The 19,644-nt window shown below is 40.4% G+C and overlaps 1 protein-coding gene across 12 annotated transcripts in view; it reads right to left on the minus strand.

The window, feature by feature from the left end:
* akt3a (v-akt murine thymoma viral oncogene homolog 3a) overlaps positions 1-19,644 on the minus strand; it is a 426,682-nt gene that overhangs the window by 15,919 nt on the left and 391,119 nt on the right. For all 12 annotated transcript variants that reach the window (XM_052012968.1, XM_052012966.1, XM_052012969.1 and 9 more), the window contains 2 exons: positions 17,677-17,891; positions 7,724-7,811 (listed from right to left, as the gene is read on the minus strand). In XM_052012968.1, the coding sequence (XP_051868928.1) occupies positions 7,724-7,811; positions 17,677-17,891 (303 nt within the window). The remainder of the gene's footprint in view (positions 1-7,723; positions 7,812-17,676; positions 17,892-19,644) is intronic.

The following is a 19,644-nucleotide window of genomic DNA, read 5'->3' on the forward strand; positions in this document are numbered from 1 at the left end:
AGATCATGGGAACCATAGCCCTGGAGAGTTGGACAGAGCGTGGCAAACATTTCTGGACCATCCTTATCCCCTTAAGGATCATCTACAAATTGCATTCATCAAGTCTTTAAAGAAAGTTTATGATACACAATGAAGCAGACCAAGTGGCTGGTGTATTCAAGGACATCTTCAACCTCTCACTTCTGCAATCTGAGGTTCCCACCTGCTTCAAAAGGGCATCTATAGTAGCTGCTCCCAAGAAGAGCACGGTGATCTGCCTCAACGACTACCATTCAGTAGCACTTACATCCACCCCAATGAAGTGCTTAGAGTGGTTGGTTATGAATGCGAATCAACTCCTGCCTCAAAAATGATCTGGATCCACTTCAATTTGCCTACCACCATAACAGGTCAACAGCAGATGCCATTTCACTGATTCTCCACTCTGTTCTGGACCATCTGAATAACTGTAACACACACGTCAGACTGCTCTTTGTTGACTACAGCTTGGCATTCAACAGAATCATCCCTTCCAAACTTATCACCAAGCTCCAAGACTTGGGACTCTGTGCCTCCCTTTGCAACTGGATCCTTGAAGTCCTCATTGACAGACCTCAATCAATATGGATCGGTAACGTCTCCTCTTCACTGACCATCAACACAGGTGTACTTCAAGGCTGTGCTTAGCCCCCTGTTCTACTCTCTTTACACCCACAATGTGTGGCTAAGCACAGCTCCAATACCATCTACAAATTCGCCGACACCACCATTGTTGGCTAAATCACGGGTGGTGATGAGTCAACGTACAGGAGTAATATAGAAAACACGGTTGAGTTGCAATAACAAACTCATGCTCAACGTCAACAAAACCAAGGAACTAATCACTGACTTCAGAAAAGGGAAGTCGGGAGAACATGTGCCAGTTCTCATTGGTGGGTCAGACGTGGAGAGAGTAAACAGCTTCAGATACCTTGGTGTTAACATCTGGGATGACCTATCCTGGGCCCATCATATAGTATCAAAAGCGAAGAAGGTGCGCCAACAGCTGAACTTTCTTAGAAGCTTAAGGAGATTTAGAATATCACCAAATACTTTAACAAACTTGCCGAAAGTATCCTGACTGGTTGCATTGTGGCCTGGTACGGCAATTCCAACACACAGGAACACAAGAGGCTGTCGAGAGTTGTGGATACAGCCTGGTCCATCACAGGGCACAGCCCTCCCCACCCACCACTGAAAGCATCTACATGAGGCACTGCCTCAAGAAGGCAGCATCTATCATCAAAGATCCCCACCATCCAGGTCATTTTAGGCAGGAAGTACAAAAGCCTGATGTCCCACACTACATGGTCCAGGAACAGCTACTTTCTTACAAACATCAGGTTCTTGAAACATCCTGTACAACCCTCATCTTACCTCAGCAACAGAACACCATACCCAATCTCTCGCACTACCATGGGCTTGTCTCTGTATTTTTGTTTTTTTGCAGTCTTTTTTTTCTTCACTATCTTGTATAATTTATGTATAACTTATGTTCTATGTGTTGTTGTCTGAATCTATATGCCTGTGATGCTACTGCAAACAAGTTTTTCATTGTACCTGTAGCTCATTGCACTTGTGTATATGACAATAAATTCAACTTGACTTGAAGCTATTTAGCTCAAAATGTCTGTGCCTCTGAAAGAAAGAAACAGCTACCGTGCTTAATCTCATCTTCCAGCATTTAATCTGTAGTTCTACAGTTTTTTTTAAGAACACACCCAAGCAAATTTTAGTTGCGATGAGGTTTCTGCTTCTACCATCCTTTGCAGTATTCTGGACCCCTAATGCACTCGGGGTGAAAATTTTTTCCATCTCCCAAATGATCTTTTTAACAGTTAATTTAACTCAACATGCTATCATTTCCCATCTCTCTGCTAATGTAAATAGATCCTTCCTACTTTATTTATGTTCCTCACTTCTATACACTTCAAATGGATCTCCCTGGCCTTCTCTGTTCGAAAGTAAACAACCCCAGCCTATCATACATTTTCTAAGCTTTTTTTTTCCCCATTCCTGACAACTTCTCCACTGCAATCACATCTTGCATAGAGATGACTAGAAATACAAGATTACTTAAGCTGTATTCTAACTAGCATTGTCACCCACATGCTCTTTTAACCATCTTATTCACTGGCCTGCTGGCTTTAAGGATCTGTACACAAACACTTTTGACCACTGGATAAAGATTGCACTCTATCAACACCATGTAGTAGCTGTAGTGCAATGACCACCTCATTATCAACCTCACATCAATACTTATATCAACTGCAAACTTCTTTAGAGTGTCTCCTTCACTTAAATCTAATTCATTAATATAAATTACAAAAAGAAAGGGATGAGCACTAAGCCATGTGGAAACCCATAGGTAACAGCCTTCCAGTGGCAAAAGTTACCTTTCATTAATCAATCATTAATTTTTCCTTCTGGATACAGAGTCAAATTGGATCCAATTTACTACTCTCCCTTATATCTCAAAAGTTTTTACATTCTTGACCAGCCTTCTGTTAGAATCTTATCAAACATTTTGTAAAAATGTAAGTGAACTACATCAAATGCACTGCACTCATCAACCTATGCCTCTATATTTCCTTATGACATGGGGTTTATTCTCACTGGAACATAGGAGGCTGAGGGGGTGACCATATAGAGGTTTACAAAATTATGAGATGCATGGATAGGATAGATGATTTTTTTCTTTCTCCCAGGGCAGGGGAACTAGAGGGCACAGGTTTAAGGTGAGAGGGGAGAAATTTAAAGACGATCTGAAGGGTAAGTTTTTCCCCCACACAGAGGGCGGTGAATATCTGGAAGGAGCTGTGAGAGGAGGTGGTGGAAGCAAATAGAATGACAACATTTAAAAGCTTAGACAGATCTTTAGATAGGAAAAGGGTAGTGCAATACAGACCTGATGAGGAGAAATGGCATTAGTATTGATAGGCATCATGGTTGGCATGGATGAGGTGGGCTGAAAGGGCCCATTCCTGTGCTGTACATTTCTATGATTCTATAAGATGGAGGCAACTTCTGCCAGTCAAGTCTATGGTGATTCACACAGCAATCCCATTTCCCCACTAATTTTCCACGTTACATATTCTCCACAACTGGCTAGACCATGTCTAGATTCTACCATTCACCAACACACAAGGGGCAATTTATGCAGTGAGGGAAGCAGAGTACCCAGAGAAAACCCTACCAGTCACTGGGAGAACATGCAAAACTCCAGACAGACAGCTCCTGAGGTTAAGATTGAACCCAGGTCTCTGAAGCTGTGAGGCAGCACTAATTGTGTCACTGTGCCTCTCTCCTTGTTATCTCCTTCCCTGAACACATCCAAGCTGACTGTCACTGATCAATCTGTGCATTTCTAAGTGAATGTTTATACAGTCCCCCAATAATGATTCTAACAGCATCTAAGTTACATTAACTCAGTAGCAGCCTTCCATCCCATAGGAGGATGTGTTCTGCCTTGGCAGTCAACTGCATACTGAACATTATCTGATGTAGCTCAGAGGCCTCACAGTGGCATAGAAGTCTCTTTCTTTCTTTCTCAATCTTTTTATTAGTTTTCAAATTAATACAGATTAATATATAACATCAATGGTCATACACGTAATACAAAGAGATCAGGAGAACAATCATGGCATAGATAATCATAAAGAACAAAATATAAAAAAAAATCTGTAGTTCCCATGATCTCTTAGTAAATGAATATAATATGAAAGGAAAGAAAAAGATTTATTATATATAAAAAAAATTTAAAAATCCCCAAATCAATAAGAAAAATTATAAACAATATATCAAACCAAACTAAACTAAACAGAAAAATTTTTAAAAAAACAAAAAAAAAAGAAAAAGACTGTGGACTGAAATTTCTCAGTAGAAACAGAGCAATATTATGTTGTCAACTCCGTTCCTCTAAATTGGAAAGTTATTGAAAGGGGATCTATATCATATGAAAATATTGAATAAATGGACTCCAAATATCTTCAAATTTAAGCGAAGTATCAACAGTACCACTTCTAATTTTTTTGAAGTTTAAACATGATATAGTTTGAGAGAACCATTGAAAAGTAGTAGGGGGTATTGGATCCTTCCATTTAAGCAAAATGGATCGTTTGGCCATTAATGTAGCAAAAGCAATCATATGGTTAGCGGTAGAAGTCTCTGTTGAATTTGTTGTAGAAGGAGTCAGTCGTGCAGAATTTACTGCCCTGTTTTTTCTGGGCCTGTTACTCTTACTATGAAGTTAAATTAAATAGCCTGTTTATCCATCACTCTCTTTTAAAAACAAGAGTACACTACCAGTATTTCTCCTAGTTTTTGGCTTCAGTCCTATAGCCAGGAAGGATTGAAAAAATCCTCCCTTGCTTCCTTTAACAGATTCAGACATTTTAAACCCCTTAATATTTTCTCTTTAGCTACATTTATCACCCCTCACCCCCACAACAGTTCAAACTCTTTCTTCTCAACTAGAATCTCTGCATCATCTCCCCTCCTTTGGGAAGAAAGTCACAAAATATTAAGCACCTTACCCACATCCTCTGCCTCCTTACGTTGGTTACCTTTTTGGTCCTAAATGGTTTTTACTCACTCTTAGATTTTCTTTGATTTTACTTACCAATATTTTTCACACTTTGCTTTCCTAATTTCTCTTTTAACTTCAGCTTAATACTTTTCTAGGCTGAACTCTTCTAGGCTCTCTGTAGTATTAAACACTGGGTGTCTGGCATAAGTGCCCTTTTCTCCCTCAATTAGAGATCTTGCCAACCGGATACTACAATTGGAAGCCCTGCTCTTTTCCTTTGTGGGAAAATGTTTACTCTGAAACCCTTGAATCTCCTTCTTGAATGCCATTCTGCTACAGAGCTGATTACCTTCGAGTAGCTGCTTCTGGACTATGCTAAATTACGACTCAGTCTAAAAAAACTGGACTTGGTCCAATTTTGAATCTTTATTCCCATTTTTTCTTTGCCTTCTTCCAAAACAATGCTAAAAATAACCATTATGATTATCACCACATTATGCTCTCCCACAGATACTTCCTCCACCTGCCAGCTTCATTCCCTAAAACTGAATCCAGAATTCTATGCACCATGATGGCTACTGCTGGTCCATTCCCCATTCAGTGTGCTGGCTACGTAATGGCTAAAAGTTAGTCTAAATGTAACTTAGGAACTCTGTACCACCTATATGCAGTTAATATTAGTGTAATTAACTCCACATTTTTGTGGCCCCCTAACACCTCTCTACCAACTATTGCTATCCTAGTTTTGTACTTGTCAGTGCCTTATACTTTCTCCTCTATCTCCCTCTGATTATGAGTGTCTGTAGTACCCTATCAAGTGTGAATACCCTTTTACTGTTCTTCATGAAACCTCATTTGATGATCTTCTCACAGCTGTGATTATTTCTTTAAACAAATTGCCACCGCAACTTCATTTATCTCATCTGAAAATACTCTAACTGATATTATGCTGCTGTCTCTGCTGCTCTGCACGTTATGTTTCACCAGTAGCTAAAGATAAACCACTTGTATTTAGGTATATACCTTTTTGCACAGCCAGACTAAGTTTTAATTTATTCTCCAAACTTTCTTTGCTCTCCCTTCCAAGCCCACTAATTTTCTCTCTTCATTTTTAATTCTGTTTATATCCCTCCTAAATCTGTGCATAGCTTCCCATTCCCCTGCCAAGCCAGATGAAATGCTTACCAAATGAACAAAGCAAACCTCAGTAGGTGCAACCTATCTAGCATCTAGAAGATGCACTTCTCCCAGAACCTATCCAATACCAAGATATAAAGCCTTCCCTCCTGCACAGATTCTCACCAAATAATGCTTTCATCGGTATCATCCTCCTTTTTCTGCACTCACATGCATGTGGCGCAGGGAGTAATTTAGATATTACTAATCTTTGAGGTCCTGCTTCTTCATCTCTTTTGTAACTCCTTAAAATCTGCCTGCAGGATCACTACGCTTTTTCTGCTGATGTTGTTAATGTGGATCACACTCTTTGGCTGCCTATCCTTGCTCTCCAGAATGTTCTACAGCTGCTCTGTGACATCCATGATCATAGTACTAAGAAGGCAATATACCATCCTGGACTTACATCTGAAAATGTAGAAATATTTGTTTGTACCCCCCAACTATAGAATTCCCTGCATCTATCACTCTCTTGACCCTTTCTTCCATTCCCTCCCAGGTGATCAAGCCACAATACTGTGGAGACACAAGAGACTGAATAAGCTGGAATCTGAAGCAAAAAACAAACTGCTGGAGGAACTCAGCAGGTCAAGCAGCATCTGTGGAAGGAAACAGAGTCAACATTTTGAGTCGAGACCCTTCATCTGGACAATGCTATGGCTTTGCTCTGTTTTCATTTCCCTGGGGAACCCTCCCCTCTATCAGAGCAGAATATTGGTTAGCGAACAAGATGTTATCACAGGTCTCCTGGACTATCTGCCTGCACCTGACAAATACCCAGCCCTTCTCTGCCTGTACTCTCTTTATCTATGGGGAGATTATCTCTTGCTAACCACAAAACATTCAGATGGACCACAATGCCATCATGTGTTGTTCAAGTCTTGAAACGTGGAGCTCAAAGTCCTCCAAAAGACTGCAGTTTTTGCATCTGTGGTTGACCTGGATGCCAGATGCATCCATGAATTCACACATAGCCCAGGATATGCATCCCATGGATCTGAAGTGTTCTACCTTGCCTCCATTGATTAGTTTAACTTACTTGCACCTACTTGACTTCCTGATGTCATACATTCAACACACAGTATAGGAGGTCAAAGTGGCTCAGTACAACTTCAAGCACAATGCCCATCAGCTTTGTGTCAACTCTCAGCAGAGCAGTTCCATCAGTCCCACTCCTCTTTTTATTTCCCTGCAACCCATTCCTCCTTACATACCCATCAACTTCCCTTTGATACCCTTTTCTTGCCACTTACCCAGACACTAGAGATTTTTTGCAGCTGACAATGCACCTATCAGCTTCTCTTTGGGATGTAAAATTAGGGATGTGCATTCAAATGTTGGCCTTACCAACACACACACACACACACACACACACACACACACCAAGCAAGTTGGAAAACAAGATCTGCTTAGATTTGCTGCCCAGTCTAAGGCTGGCACATTTTTGGTTTATAAAGTTCAGTTTTGTATTTTGTATGCACTAACTGGACCAGTTGTGAACCCTGAGGATTTCAGCAGTACACAGATGCAAAATTTCCACAATCAAAAATCCATGCTAAGTTTGACAAATATTCTTCTCAATACAGAATATCATTAATAATCAAATTCTAATCAAAAATGCCAACAACTAGAATGAACCTGAATAAGAAAAATACCCTACCAAAATGCAAATAATTATTAAATCCCTGGGTGTATAAAATGATTAGAGAAAATATAAATTCACAAATTAGGAAAATTCAGTTTTCTGGTATGCAGCTGAAAGGTTCCAAGATTAAGCAAACATTAACTTAGCCAGAATCAGCAAAGTAATTCACTAAATGCAGAAGAAGGAACATAAATTTGTTGACACCGAAAATTTTATCCCGATAAACAATGTTATTTTAGTTGAAATATAATACATTTTAAAATATTCACAAATATTACAGTTTGAGAATATTGGAACCATTATCTGTTAGATCCTGAAATGCCACAATAAAAACATATTGAATATACCACACAAACCTTTTTGTCATAAACATCTTGCCAGTTGATTCCACTAAAAAAACTATGCTGCATGATGTCCTTTGCATCTTCTGGACCTCCACCAAGCCTGATAGTAAAAAGAAATTTAATTAACAGTACCTATATAGTGCAAAGTCAATTCTTTTTGACTTCTAAGTAGTTCTATTGTAAGATATTAAATACTTGCTGTCACAATACACCTAGAATCTATCGCATATTAATTATTCATAATTACTTGATAAGACTAAAGTTTCAAACTGAACGACAACTGTGTACAAACATCCTTTGTATACTACATTACAGTGCTGCCTCTGAAAGTGAATAATCTTTTGAGTGTTTCCTATTCCCAGCCTCCAGGCACTGCACAATGCTGAAAACAACAAAGGGAAAAAAATCTATTCTCCAATCTTGTTACCAGGGGTCTTGTTATATTCCTAAACTGTCGTCTGGTACAGACCACACCTAACATAGTACAGGCTGGTTATCAATTGGGGCGGATGTGGAAAGGATAACAGTTTTACAGGTATGGTCCAATATTTCCAGGCCAATGCCAAGCAGGGATGCATTCTAATTATAGATTAATTGCCTGACTTAATCAAAACAAAAATATAGCAGGAAATATCATGAATTTAAAGTGGTGGGAAAATCCCCAAAATGTAACAAGAGACACAAACAAGCAGCAATGGACTATTTTGGGATCAAGAGCTACAAGCTAAAAATGGTGCAATTCATTCTTTAGCTTAAAACATAGCATTGTTGTGCATTATGCCAAATGGATCATGTATAAATCATTAAAATACTAAAATACAAGTATGGTTTAATTTGTGCTATACTTAGAGCCACTTTTATGAATATGGATTTCAAAAAATGAAAAATGTTCTTCCACCTTCATGAACATTAAAATAAGGGGTAAGGACAAATGAATAATGATCAAAGTATGGTATACTCCATGTTTATGGATTAAAGGTATTCACTTTAAAATGGCTAGACAGCTGAAGCTGTAGAAGACCAGGCTAAATGTTTCACTTACATTCCTCTATGAACACATAATGAGTAAACATAAGTAGCTACAAGTCTCCACTAATTTGTTCTTGGAGATGGAAACTAATGAGCGACCTTCAAGTAATTTCCTGGTTGGCAAGACTCCATACCAATAATTCATCGTGGAAAATCTATAATATTTCTGCAGAGTTAAAAAGAGTAGCGTTTTGATATTGGGTGAAAAGCACACGCCTTGCAGGATATACATAGAACAGTACGGCACAGGAACAGGCCCATTAGGCCACCACATCTGTACCTACCACAATGCCAATCCAAACGAATTGCATTTGCCTGCATACCTCTATTCCCTGTCTGCTCATGTATCTGTTTGAATGCCTCCTAAAGGTCACTATCATATCTGCTTCCACCACTTCCCCTGACAGTGCACGCCAAGCACCTACCATTCTGTGTAAAAAATAAAACTTGCCTCGTAAATCTCCTTTAAACTTTCCCCCTTGTCACCTTAAACCTTTGGCCTCTAGAATTTGATCTGGAGAGACTGGATAGGCTGGGGCTGCTTTCCCTGGAGCTAGGGCTGACCTTATAAAATCATGAGGGACATAGATAAGATGGATGGTCAGTCTTCCCCACCTCCCCCCCACCCCGAGTCAGGGAATGTAAAACTAGAGGGCATAGGCTTAAGATGAGAAGGGAAAGATTTAAATGGAACCCGAGAGGCCAGTTTTTCCACAGAGGGTGTTGGGTATATGGGATGAGCTGCCAGAGGAAGTGGTAAAGGTGGGTACAGTTACAATATTTAAAAGATAGTTGGACAGGTACGTACAGGCAAATGGTTCAGGAAAATACCTTGGTCAGCAAGAACGAGTTGAGCTGAAGGGCCTGTTATTGTGCTGTATAACTATGAATCAATGATGCAGCATCTGGACTTGTACTTTATGTGCTGCTAATAATATCTTAATATTAATGTGGTGCTTCAAAACAATAGTATTAATAATCAGAATTCATTCAGAATCAGGTTTATTATCACCGACATATGTCGGGAAATTTATTGTTTTGCGGCAGCAGTACAGTGCAAGACATAAAAATTACCATAAGTTACCAAAAATAATTGAAATAGTGCAAAAGAGGAATAAAGAGGTTGTGTTCATGGACTGTTCAGAAATCTGATGGCAGAGGGGAAGAAACTGTTCCTAAAATGTTGAGTTATGGTTGCTTTTCTAATCTAAACTTAAAGCCGCAAACAACCAAGTGCTTTCATTATTGCATTTTCCTTTTGTTTTGTTGATGCAGAAATGAATACAAATAAATCAGTTCAATTATAAAAATGAGAGATAACTACTAAAAATTTTGAGGGCAAATGAAATTCTGAAGCAAGAGCACAGTAAAACACACTTCATACATAGTAAGCAGCATGTATTATCGTGAAAGCACCAGATGACATCCCATTATGTTGGAAAACTGGCATGTAAATAGGTACTCTGATTATTAGTCCATCTCAAGACATGAAACTATTGATATTAAGTTTCCAATTATACTTATGGTGGGGTGAGAACATTAATTGCTATATTAAGATAAACGTAGTGTAGCGGTTAGCGGGACGCTATTACAGCGCCAGCGATCGGGGTTCGATTCCCGTCACTGTCTGTAAGGCGTTTGTACGTTCTCCCGTGTCTGCATGGGTTTCCTCCGGGTGCTCCGGTTTCCTCCCACATTGCAAAGATGTACGGGTACGTTAATTTGGGTTTAAAATGGGCGGCGTGGACTCGTTGGGCCTGAAGGGCCTGTTACCACACTGTAAATAAACAAAAAAAAATTACTTGGTTGGTACATCCAAAAAGATGGATCTTTAAGTTAAATGGAGACTGAATGCTCTCAGCAGATCAAGCTAAACATAGGTCAAAGTAGATTTCTTCATAACTTTTGTTTTTTGCTTTCAACACCAACTTAAATGGGTGGAGCAGTGAATCTCTAAATTTTAGTATATCTACTGACAGATTCCCCTGAAGCTGTGGCTGTATGTGTGATTTTAAGGGGACAGATACCAACCATAGCAATGGAATGGCATTGTGCATTTTATGGAATGATATTCCTACCTTAATAAAATAGAACATCAACTAACTTACCACATGCAAAGCCACATGACATGCAATAATATTAAAACCAGTATGCCTGTTTGCATAGACATCACATTTCACAAGATCACAATGCAAGGGAGCAGAAGCAGGCCATTCGGCCCATCGAGTCTGCTCCAAGGAAAGGGAAAATAGAAATGAGAAATGGGGAATGGGAGAAAAAAAAATGCCAAGATTTCTTAAAATACTGCTCACTTCTCAGCTGTAACTTATAATTAAAAGCCAGTTGTCAGTTTCATGGATTTTTGACCAACTTTAATATTTAACATTTAAGGCTTTAAATGAAAATAATCACTAACAGAATAAGCATGAGCATTAAGGGACATGCCAATAGTTTTTATAAAGCACTTTAGTAGATCATTTTAAAATATATAAATGTGAAGTATTGTCTCTTGCTCATTCCTTTCATATTCAGGTCTGCACACTACAATGTTGATGTAAAATAATGTACATGAACATAGGAACACTACAGCACAGTACAGGCCCTTAGGCCCACAATGCTGTGCCGACATTCTGTCCCGCTCTAAGATCTATTAAAACTTCACTCCCACATAGCCCCTATTTTTCTATCATTCATGTGCCTATCTGAGTCTCTTAAATGTCCCTAATGTATCTGCCCCCACAACCTCTGCCGGCAGTGTGTTCCACGCACCCACCACTCTCTGTGTAAAAAAAACTTACCCCTGACATCCCCCTTATACCTTCCTCCAATCACCTTAAAATTAAGACCCCTCATGTTGGCCATTGTCACCCCAGGAAAAAGTCTGACTGTCCACTCGATCTTTGCCTCTTATCATCTTGTTCACCTCTATCGTCACCTCTCATCCTCCTTCACTCCAAAGAGAAAAGCCCAAGCTCGCTCAACCTACCCTCATAGGACATGCTCTCCAATTCAGGCAACATCCTGGTAAATCTCCTCTGCACCCTCTCAAAAGCTTCCACATCCTTTCTATAATGAGGCCACCAGAACTGAACACAATACTCCAAGTGTGGTCTGACCAGAGTTCTATGGAGCTGCAACATTACCTTGTGGCTCTTGAAGTCAATACCGCGGCTAATGAAGGCCAACACTCCATACGCCTTCTTAACAACCCTATCGACCTGCGTGGCAACCTTGAGGAATCTATGGACATGGACCCCAAGATCCATCTGTTCCTCTACACTGCTAAGAGCCCTGCCATTAACCTTGTACTCTTCCTTAAAATTCGATCTCCTGAAGTGTATCACTTCACACTTATCCGGGTTGAACTCCATCTGCCACTTCTCAGCCCAGCTCTGCATTCTATCAATATCCTGTTGTAATCCACAGCAACCTTTTGCACTATTCACAACACCACCAACCTTTGTATCATCAGCAAACTTACTAACCCACCCTTCCACATCCTCATCCAAGTCATTTATAAAGATCACAAAGAGCAGGGGTCCCACAACAGATCCCTGCGGAACACCACTGGTTACCGACCTCCAGGCAGAATACGCTCCATCTACCACCACCCTCTGTCTTCTATGAGCGAGCCAATTCTGAATCCACATAGCCAAGTTTCCCTGGACCCCATGCCTCCTGACTTTCTGAATAAGCCTTCCATGAGGAACCTTATCAAACACCTTATCAAGATCCATGTACACCACATCCACTGCTCTACCTTCATCGATGTTCTTTGTCACATCCTCAAAGAAGTCAATCAGGCTCGTGAGGCACGACCTGCCCATCACAAAGCCATGCTGACTGTCCCTAATCAGCCCATGCTTCTCCAAATGCCCATAAATCCTGTCTCCAAGAACCTTCTCCAGTAATTTGCCCACCACTGAAGTAAGACTCACTGGTCTGTAGTTCCCAGGGTTATCCCTACTTCCTTTCTTAAACAAAGGAACAACATTTGCCACCCTCCAATCATCCGGCACTACTCCTGTGGCCAGTGAGGATGCAAAGATCGCCGCCAAAGGCGCAGCAATCTCTTCCCCAGCTTCCCGTAATAACCTTGGATATATCCCTTCTGGCCCCGGTGACTTATCTATCCTAATGTTTTTCAATAGTTCCAGCACATCCTCTTTCCTCACATCGACATGCCCTCGCATATCTGTCTGTCATACGCCATCCTACAAATGTCAAGGTCTCTCTCTCTCTGGTGAATACCGAAGCAAAGTATTCATTAAGGACCTCCCCTACCTCTTCCAACTCCAGGCACATGTTTCCTCCTTTATCCCTGATCGGTCCTACCCTCACTCTGGTCATCCTCTTATTCTTCATATATGCGTAGAACGCCTTGGGGTTTTCCTTGATCGTACTCGCCAAGGCCTTCTCGTGCCCCCTTCTAGCTCTCCTGTCCATTCCTAAGCTCCCTCCTGGCTACCTTGTAACTCTCCAGAGCCCTGTCTGATCCATGCTTCCTAAACCTTAGGTAAGCTTCTTTCTTCCTTTTGACAAGATATTCTACATCTCGTGTCAACCATGGTTCCTTCACTCTACCATCCTTACCTTGCCTCAATGGGACAAACCTATCCAGAGCCCCATGCAAGTGTTCCTTAAACAACATCCACATTTCCACTGTGCACTTCCCCAAGAATATCTGTTCCCAATTTATGCTCCCAAGTTCCTACCTAACAACATCATAATTCCCCCCCTCCCAGTTAAATACTTTCCCATATCATCTGCTCCTATCCCTCTCCCAGGCTATGGTAAAGGTCAAGGAGTTATGGTCACTATCACCAAAATGCTCTCCCACCAAGAGATCTGAAACCTGATCAGGCTCATTGCCTAGTACCAGGTCCAGTATGGCCTCTCCTCTCGTCGGCCTGTCCACATACTGTGTCAGGAATCCTTCCTGTACACACCGAACAAATTGCGTCCCATCTATCCCCTTTACACTAAGGAGGTGCCAATCCATCAATATTAGGGAAATGAAAATCAAAGCATATCATGTTTTCAGAGCTTGAATATATTCGTCATGTACTGAGCTCAAAATGACCTCACCAATCACAATTATCAAGACACCCATGAGGAACAATGGCTTCTAAAGAACATGCTGGATTGGCAGACGATCATGCTTAACACCACTTGAGAAACAGTGCAGAGTCTGCTGGATGGTTATTAATTTTAAATTTACAGTGAGAAGTGTAGTTAGACCTTCCAGAGAAATTTATTGAGAACACTTCCATCCCAATTTCAGCTAAATATGCCTAATAAGAACTTTATAGTTTTGGGTCAGCCATTCATTTTACATCTTACCTGATTTTACGCTCAGCAAGGTTAATGGTTTATACAATCTGCTTCTCCTCATTCCCAATTCAGATCTCAGGTTAAAAATCAGAGCACTGATTACATACACTATAAAGAAACTATAGTAAGCAGATTGTTCTATCGTACTTCCCATCTGATTTGATTATATTTTCCATGACTGCCTGCTGGTGAGCACAATGCCGCAAGAAGAAACTTCTTAACCAAATCTGATCAGAGCAAGAGAATGAGTCACACTTCTACCACTAACTTTACAATGTGCATCATGCATGTGGACTTCTTATACTGCAGAATTCTCTTCACAAAAAGCTAAGAATCAAGTATTCCTGTAGCTTTATGTGCGAGGCCACTAAGGTACAAGTCGATAATCCTGATGCAGGGTCTCAACCTGAAATATTGACCCACGTTTTGCCTCCAGGGATGCTGCTTAACCCACTGGGTTCTTCCAGCATTGTTTTTTTTGTTCCACATTCATAGAAGCATAGAAACATAGAAAACCTATAGCACAATACAACAGGCCCTTTGGCCCACAAAGTTGTACTGAACATGTCCCTAACTTAGAAATTACGAGGCTTACCGATAGCCCTCTATTTTTCTAAGCTCCATGTACCTATCCAAAAGTCTCTTAAAAGACCCTATCATATCCACCTCCACCACTGTTGCCGGTGGCCCATTCCACACACTCACTACTCTGAGTAAAAAAACTTACCCCTGACATCTCCTCGGTACCTACTCCCCAGCACCTTAAACCTGTGTCCTCTTGTGGCAACCATTTCAGCCCTGGGAAAAAGCCTCTGGCTATCCACACGATCAATGCCTCTCATCATCTTATACACCTCTATCAGGTCACCTCTCATCCTCCATCACTCCAAGGAGAAAAGGTCAAGTTCACTCAATCTGTTTTCATGAGGCATGCTCCCCAATCCAGGCAACATCCTTGTAAATCTCCCTTTCTATGCCTTCCACATCCTTCCTGTAGTGAGGTGACTAGAACTGAGCACAGTACTCCAAGTGGGGTCTGACCAGGGTCCTATATACAGTAGCTGCAACATTACCTCTCGGCTCCTAAATTCAATTCCACGATTGATGGACAATACACCATATGCCTTCTTCACCACAGAGTCAACCTGTGCAGCTGGTTTGAGCGTCCTATGGACTCAGACCCCAAGATCCCTCTGATCCTCCACACTACCAAGAGTTCTGCTAACATATTTGACCTACCAAAATGAACCAGTTCACACTTATCTGGGTTGAACTCCATCTGCCACTTCTCAGCCCAGTTTTGCATCCAATCTATGTCCCACTGTAACCTCTGACAGCCCTCCACACTGTCCACAACACCTCCAACCTTTGTGTCATCAGCAAACTTACTAACCCATCCCTCCACTTCCTCATCCAAGTCATTTATAAAAATCACAAAGAGTAAGGGTCCCAGAACAGATCCCTGAGGCACATGACTGGTCACCAACCTCCATGCAGAATATGACCCGTCACCAAACACTCTTTGCCTTCTGTGGGCAAGTTCTGGATCCACAAAGCAATGTCCCCTTAGATTCCATGCCTCCTAACTTTCTCAATAAGCCTTGCATGGGGTACCTTATCAAATGCCTTGCTGGAATCCATATACACTACATCTACTAGTCTCCCTTCATCAATGTGTTTAGTCACGTCCTCAAAAAATTCAATCAGGCTTGTAAGGCAGGACCTGCCCTTGACAAAGCCATGCTGAGTATTCCTAATCATATTATACCTCTCCAAATGTTCATAAATCCTGCCTCTCAGGATCTTCTCCATCAACTTACCAACCACTGAAGTAAGACTCACCGGTCTATAATTTCCTGGGCTATCTCTACTCCCTTTCTTGAATAAGGGAACAACATCCGCAAGCCTCCAATCCTCCGGAACCTCTCCTGTCCCCATTGATGATGCAAAGATCATCGCCAGAGGTTCAGCAATCTCTTCTCTCGCCTCCCACGGTAGCCTGAGGTTCATCTCATCCAGTCCCGGCGACTTACCCAACTTGATGTTTTCCAAAAGCTCCAGCACATCCTCTTTCTTAATATCTACATGCTCAAGCTTTTCAGTCTGCTGCAAGTCATCACTACAATCACCAAGATCCTTTTCCACAGTGAATACTGACGTAAAGTATTCATTAAGTACCTCTGCTATTTCCTCTGGATCCATACACACTTTCCCACTGTTACACTTGATAGGTCCTATTCTTTCATGTCTTATCCTCTTGCTCTTCACATACTTGTAGAATGCCTTGGGGTGTTCCTTAATCCTGCCTGCCAAGGCCTTCTCATGTCCCCTTCTGGCTCTCCTAATTTCCTTCTTAAGCTTCCTGTTAGCCTTATAATCTTCCAGATCTCTAACATTACCTAGCTCTCTGAACCTTTTGTAAGCTTTTCTTTTCTTCTTGACTAGATTTATTACTGCCTTTGTACACCACGGTTCCTGTCCCCTATCATAACGACCCTGGCTCATTGGAACATACCTATGCAGAACTCCACACAAATATCCCCTGAACATTTACCACACTTCTTCTGTACTTTTCCCTGGGAACATCTGTTCCCAATTTATTCTTCCAATTTCCTGCCTGAGAGCCTCATAATTCCCCTCACTCCAATTAAACGCTTTTCTATCTTGTCTGTTCCTATCTCTCTCCAATGCTATTGTAAAGGGGATAGAATTATGATCACTATCTCCAAAATGCTCTCCCATTGATATCTGACACCTGACCAGGTTCATTTCCCAATACCAAATCAAGTACAGTCTCCCCTCTTGTAGGCTTATCTACATATTGTGTCAAGAAACTTTCCTGAACACACCTAACAAACTCCACCCCATCTAAATGCCTTGCTCTAGGGAGATGCAATCGATATTTGGAAAACCTTTCCAAGATCTGTTTCCCTATCTGCTCCTCGATATCCCTGTTACTATTGAGTGGCCTATAAAAAACACCCAGTAAAGTTATTGGCCCCTTCCTGTTCCTAACCTCCACCTACAGAGTCTCCGTAGACAGTCCCTCCATGACGTCCACCTTTTCTGCAGCCATGACACTATCTCTGATCAACAGTGCCACTCCCCCACCTCTTTTGCCTCCCTCCCTGTCCTTTCTGAAACATCTAAAACCCAGCACTTGAAGTAACCATTCCTGTCCCTGAGCCATCCAAGTCTCTGTAATGGCCACCACATCATAGCTCCAAGTACTGATCCAGACTCTAAGCTCATCTGCTTTGTTCACAATACTTGTGTTAAAATAGACACATCTCAAACCGTTGGTCTGAGCACGTCCCTTTCTCTACCACCTGCCTATCCTCCCTCTCGCACTGTCTGCAAGCTTTCTCTATTTGAGAGCCAACCACCTCTTCCCAGTCTCTTCAGTTCGGTTCCCACCCCCCAACGATTCCAGTATCATCGGTCTCTTTTGTCTTGTCTCCTGAACTCTTATGTTGTCTATCAATCTGGCAATGATCTTCCAAAGATTATCTAAGCAGCAGCACATCTAACAGTCTGGTAACAAACCACAATATAGAATAAACATAATTCATATGAATGTGCTTTTGAAGTATCATATTTACCTTTTATTTGGATCTTTTATAAGCAAGCCCGACAGCAATGATTTTGCATCAGATGATAGGGTTCTGGGAAATTTAATGTCCTCCATTAGGATCAATTCAAAAAGCTTCTCGTGGTCCTGGTTATAAAAGGGTAGTCGGCCACACATCATTTCATACATAACAACACCCAGACCCCACCAGTCGACAGCACGGCCATAGTCATTGTCTTCTAAAACCTATGCAAAGAAAATAAATAAAGGACATGTTTGCCAAAGAATGCATCTCAGTTAAGCTTAAATTTACTCAAGATATAAACAATTTTTCAGGCAAATTTAAGTTAAAGTGCCAAAACCATAAAATGATGACAGGGACTTTCATTTTCATGATAATGCAAAGTGTTTCATGAGCATATGAAACTTTAGCCCTTATGTTTAAGTTACCTTAGAAAAGTTTAATTATGTCCTGCATATAAACCAGAAAATCTTAATAAAACATTTCCAACAGATCTCACTCTCCTTATTCATGAGCTCAACAAGAGCCTAACAATTTTCTCACCTAGTATTTCTAATTAAAATTTCCTTATACATATCTCTTTGAAAAGTACATTTAAACTGCTATTCTAAGCTGAAACATCCTGCATGTACTCCAACAAAATGAAGGAAGGCTAGACTGCCAAAATATAGACCGATAAAGCAGGATTTTAGAGACAGAGTGAGAGATATCACAGGAACAATGAAAGCTTGCAGAGAACAGAGTTGCCAGTAGTCATTTTGCCAGCAACATGTCTAGACAATTGATGTTGGTTGGCAGAGTCTGGGATTTGATACTTTATTTTAAAATAGAGTCACGTTAATAGTTTTGCCACATTTTTATCACTCTTGCACAAAAATAGCACTTCAAATGATACTCCATTTTCAGGAAACATTTGACATATCCACAATTTAATTTTTATTTGTGTTAAAACTATATACAAGTTGGTGTGAAAAAATTCTGCACCCAAATGTGGCACAAGTATCATCTTTATTTCCTCCTCTGCAACCCTTTTTGTACCATCTTTTAAGTTGGGTAGAAAGTAACTGGCCATGACCCATACTGCATATTTAGAAGTATGAACGAGAATGTATCTATAGTTTTTAAAAAAAATTATTGAACATCATTCAAATTTCAGAACCATTTAAATTACATCTCTAATCTATAACTCGCTAACATATAAAATTTTGCCAGTTATAGTGCATTAGCTAACTGAGTTCATAATACAGAGCAATCCATAAAATCCATCTTGCATCATTAGGGTTTCCCTCCAGCAATGCAAGCAGAAGATAAATCATCATTCTGGGCTATGCTAGGAATGCTCATCAAAAACTGTGGTTTTACCAGTTACTCTACAAATACAATTACATTTATTTTTAATTGCAAATGTCTCCAAAGCATCAGTGAAATAAACATATTATCACTTGAAAACAGCACAGTGGAATCCAAATGAAATATGATACACAAATACGTAGCAAAAGTTCATATCCAAATTACTTTATAAAGGTTAGACTTTCTGTCAGATTTCTTTTTTCTTCACAACTGACAATCTACTGCTTCCACTGAAATATGTATGCAGTATAATACATGTTCGACAGGCCTTCTGTTTGAAATAGCAATCATTCTCAGATACAAGCAAAACAACCCCAGTGTTACTATATATTTCTATAGCTAGCTCTTCTTCGCAATCCAGCTTGCTCCTAGGCAATGATTTATGTTAAGGCGAATTCTACAATACTACATTAAATGGAATGGATATGAATATCCATTTTTTTATTTAATGGAATGAATCTGGAAAATCTTGGAGTTGAAAATTGAGTAAGCCTACTAATGAGGGAGTGATTTAGGAAACTGTATGACGAATATAAAATACTGGCAGTCCAACATACTTCATAATGAAGTGATGAAATCTTTGCTTTTGCCATGACATTTCTTAGAGTGCTTCCAATGTGAAATTCA

This window comes from Pristis pectinata, chromosome 3 (genome assembly GCF_009764475.1).
Source record: "Pristis pectinata isolate sPriPec2 chromosome 3, sPriPec2.1.pri, whole genome shotgun sequence".
NCBI classification, from domain to species: domain Eukaryota; kingdom Metazoa; phylum Chordata; class Chondrichthyes; order Rhinopristiformes; family Pristidae; genus Pristis; species Pristis pectinata.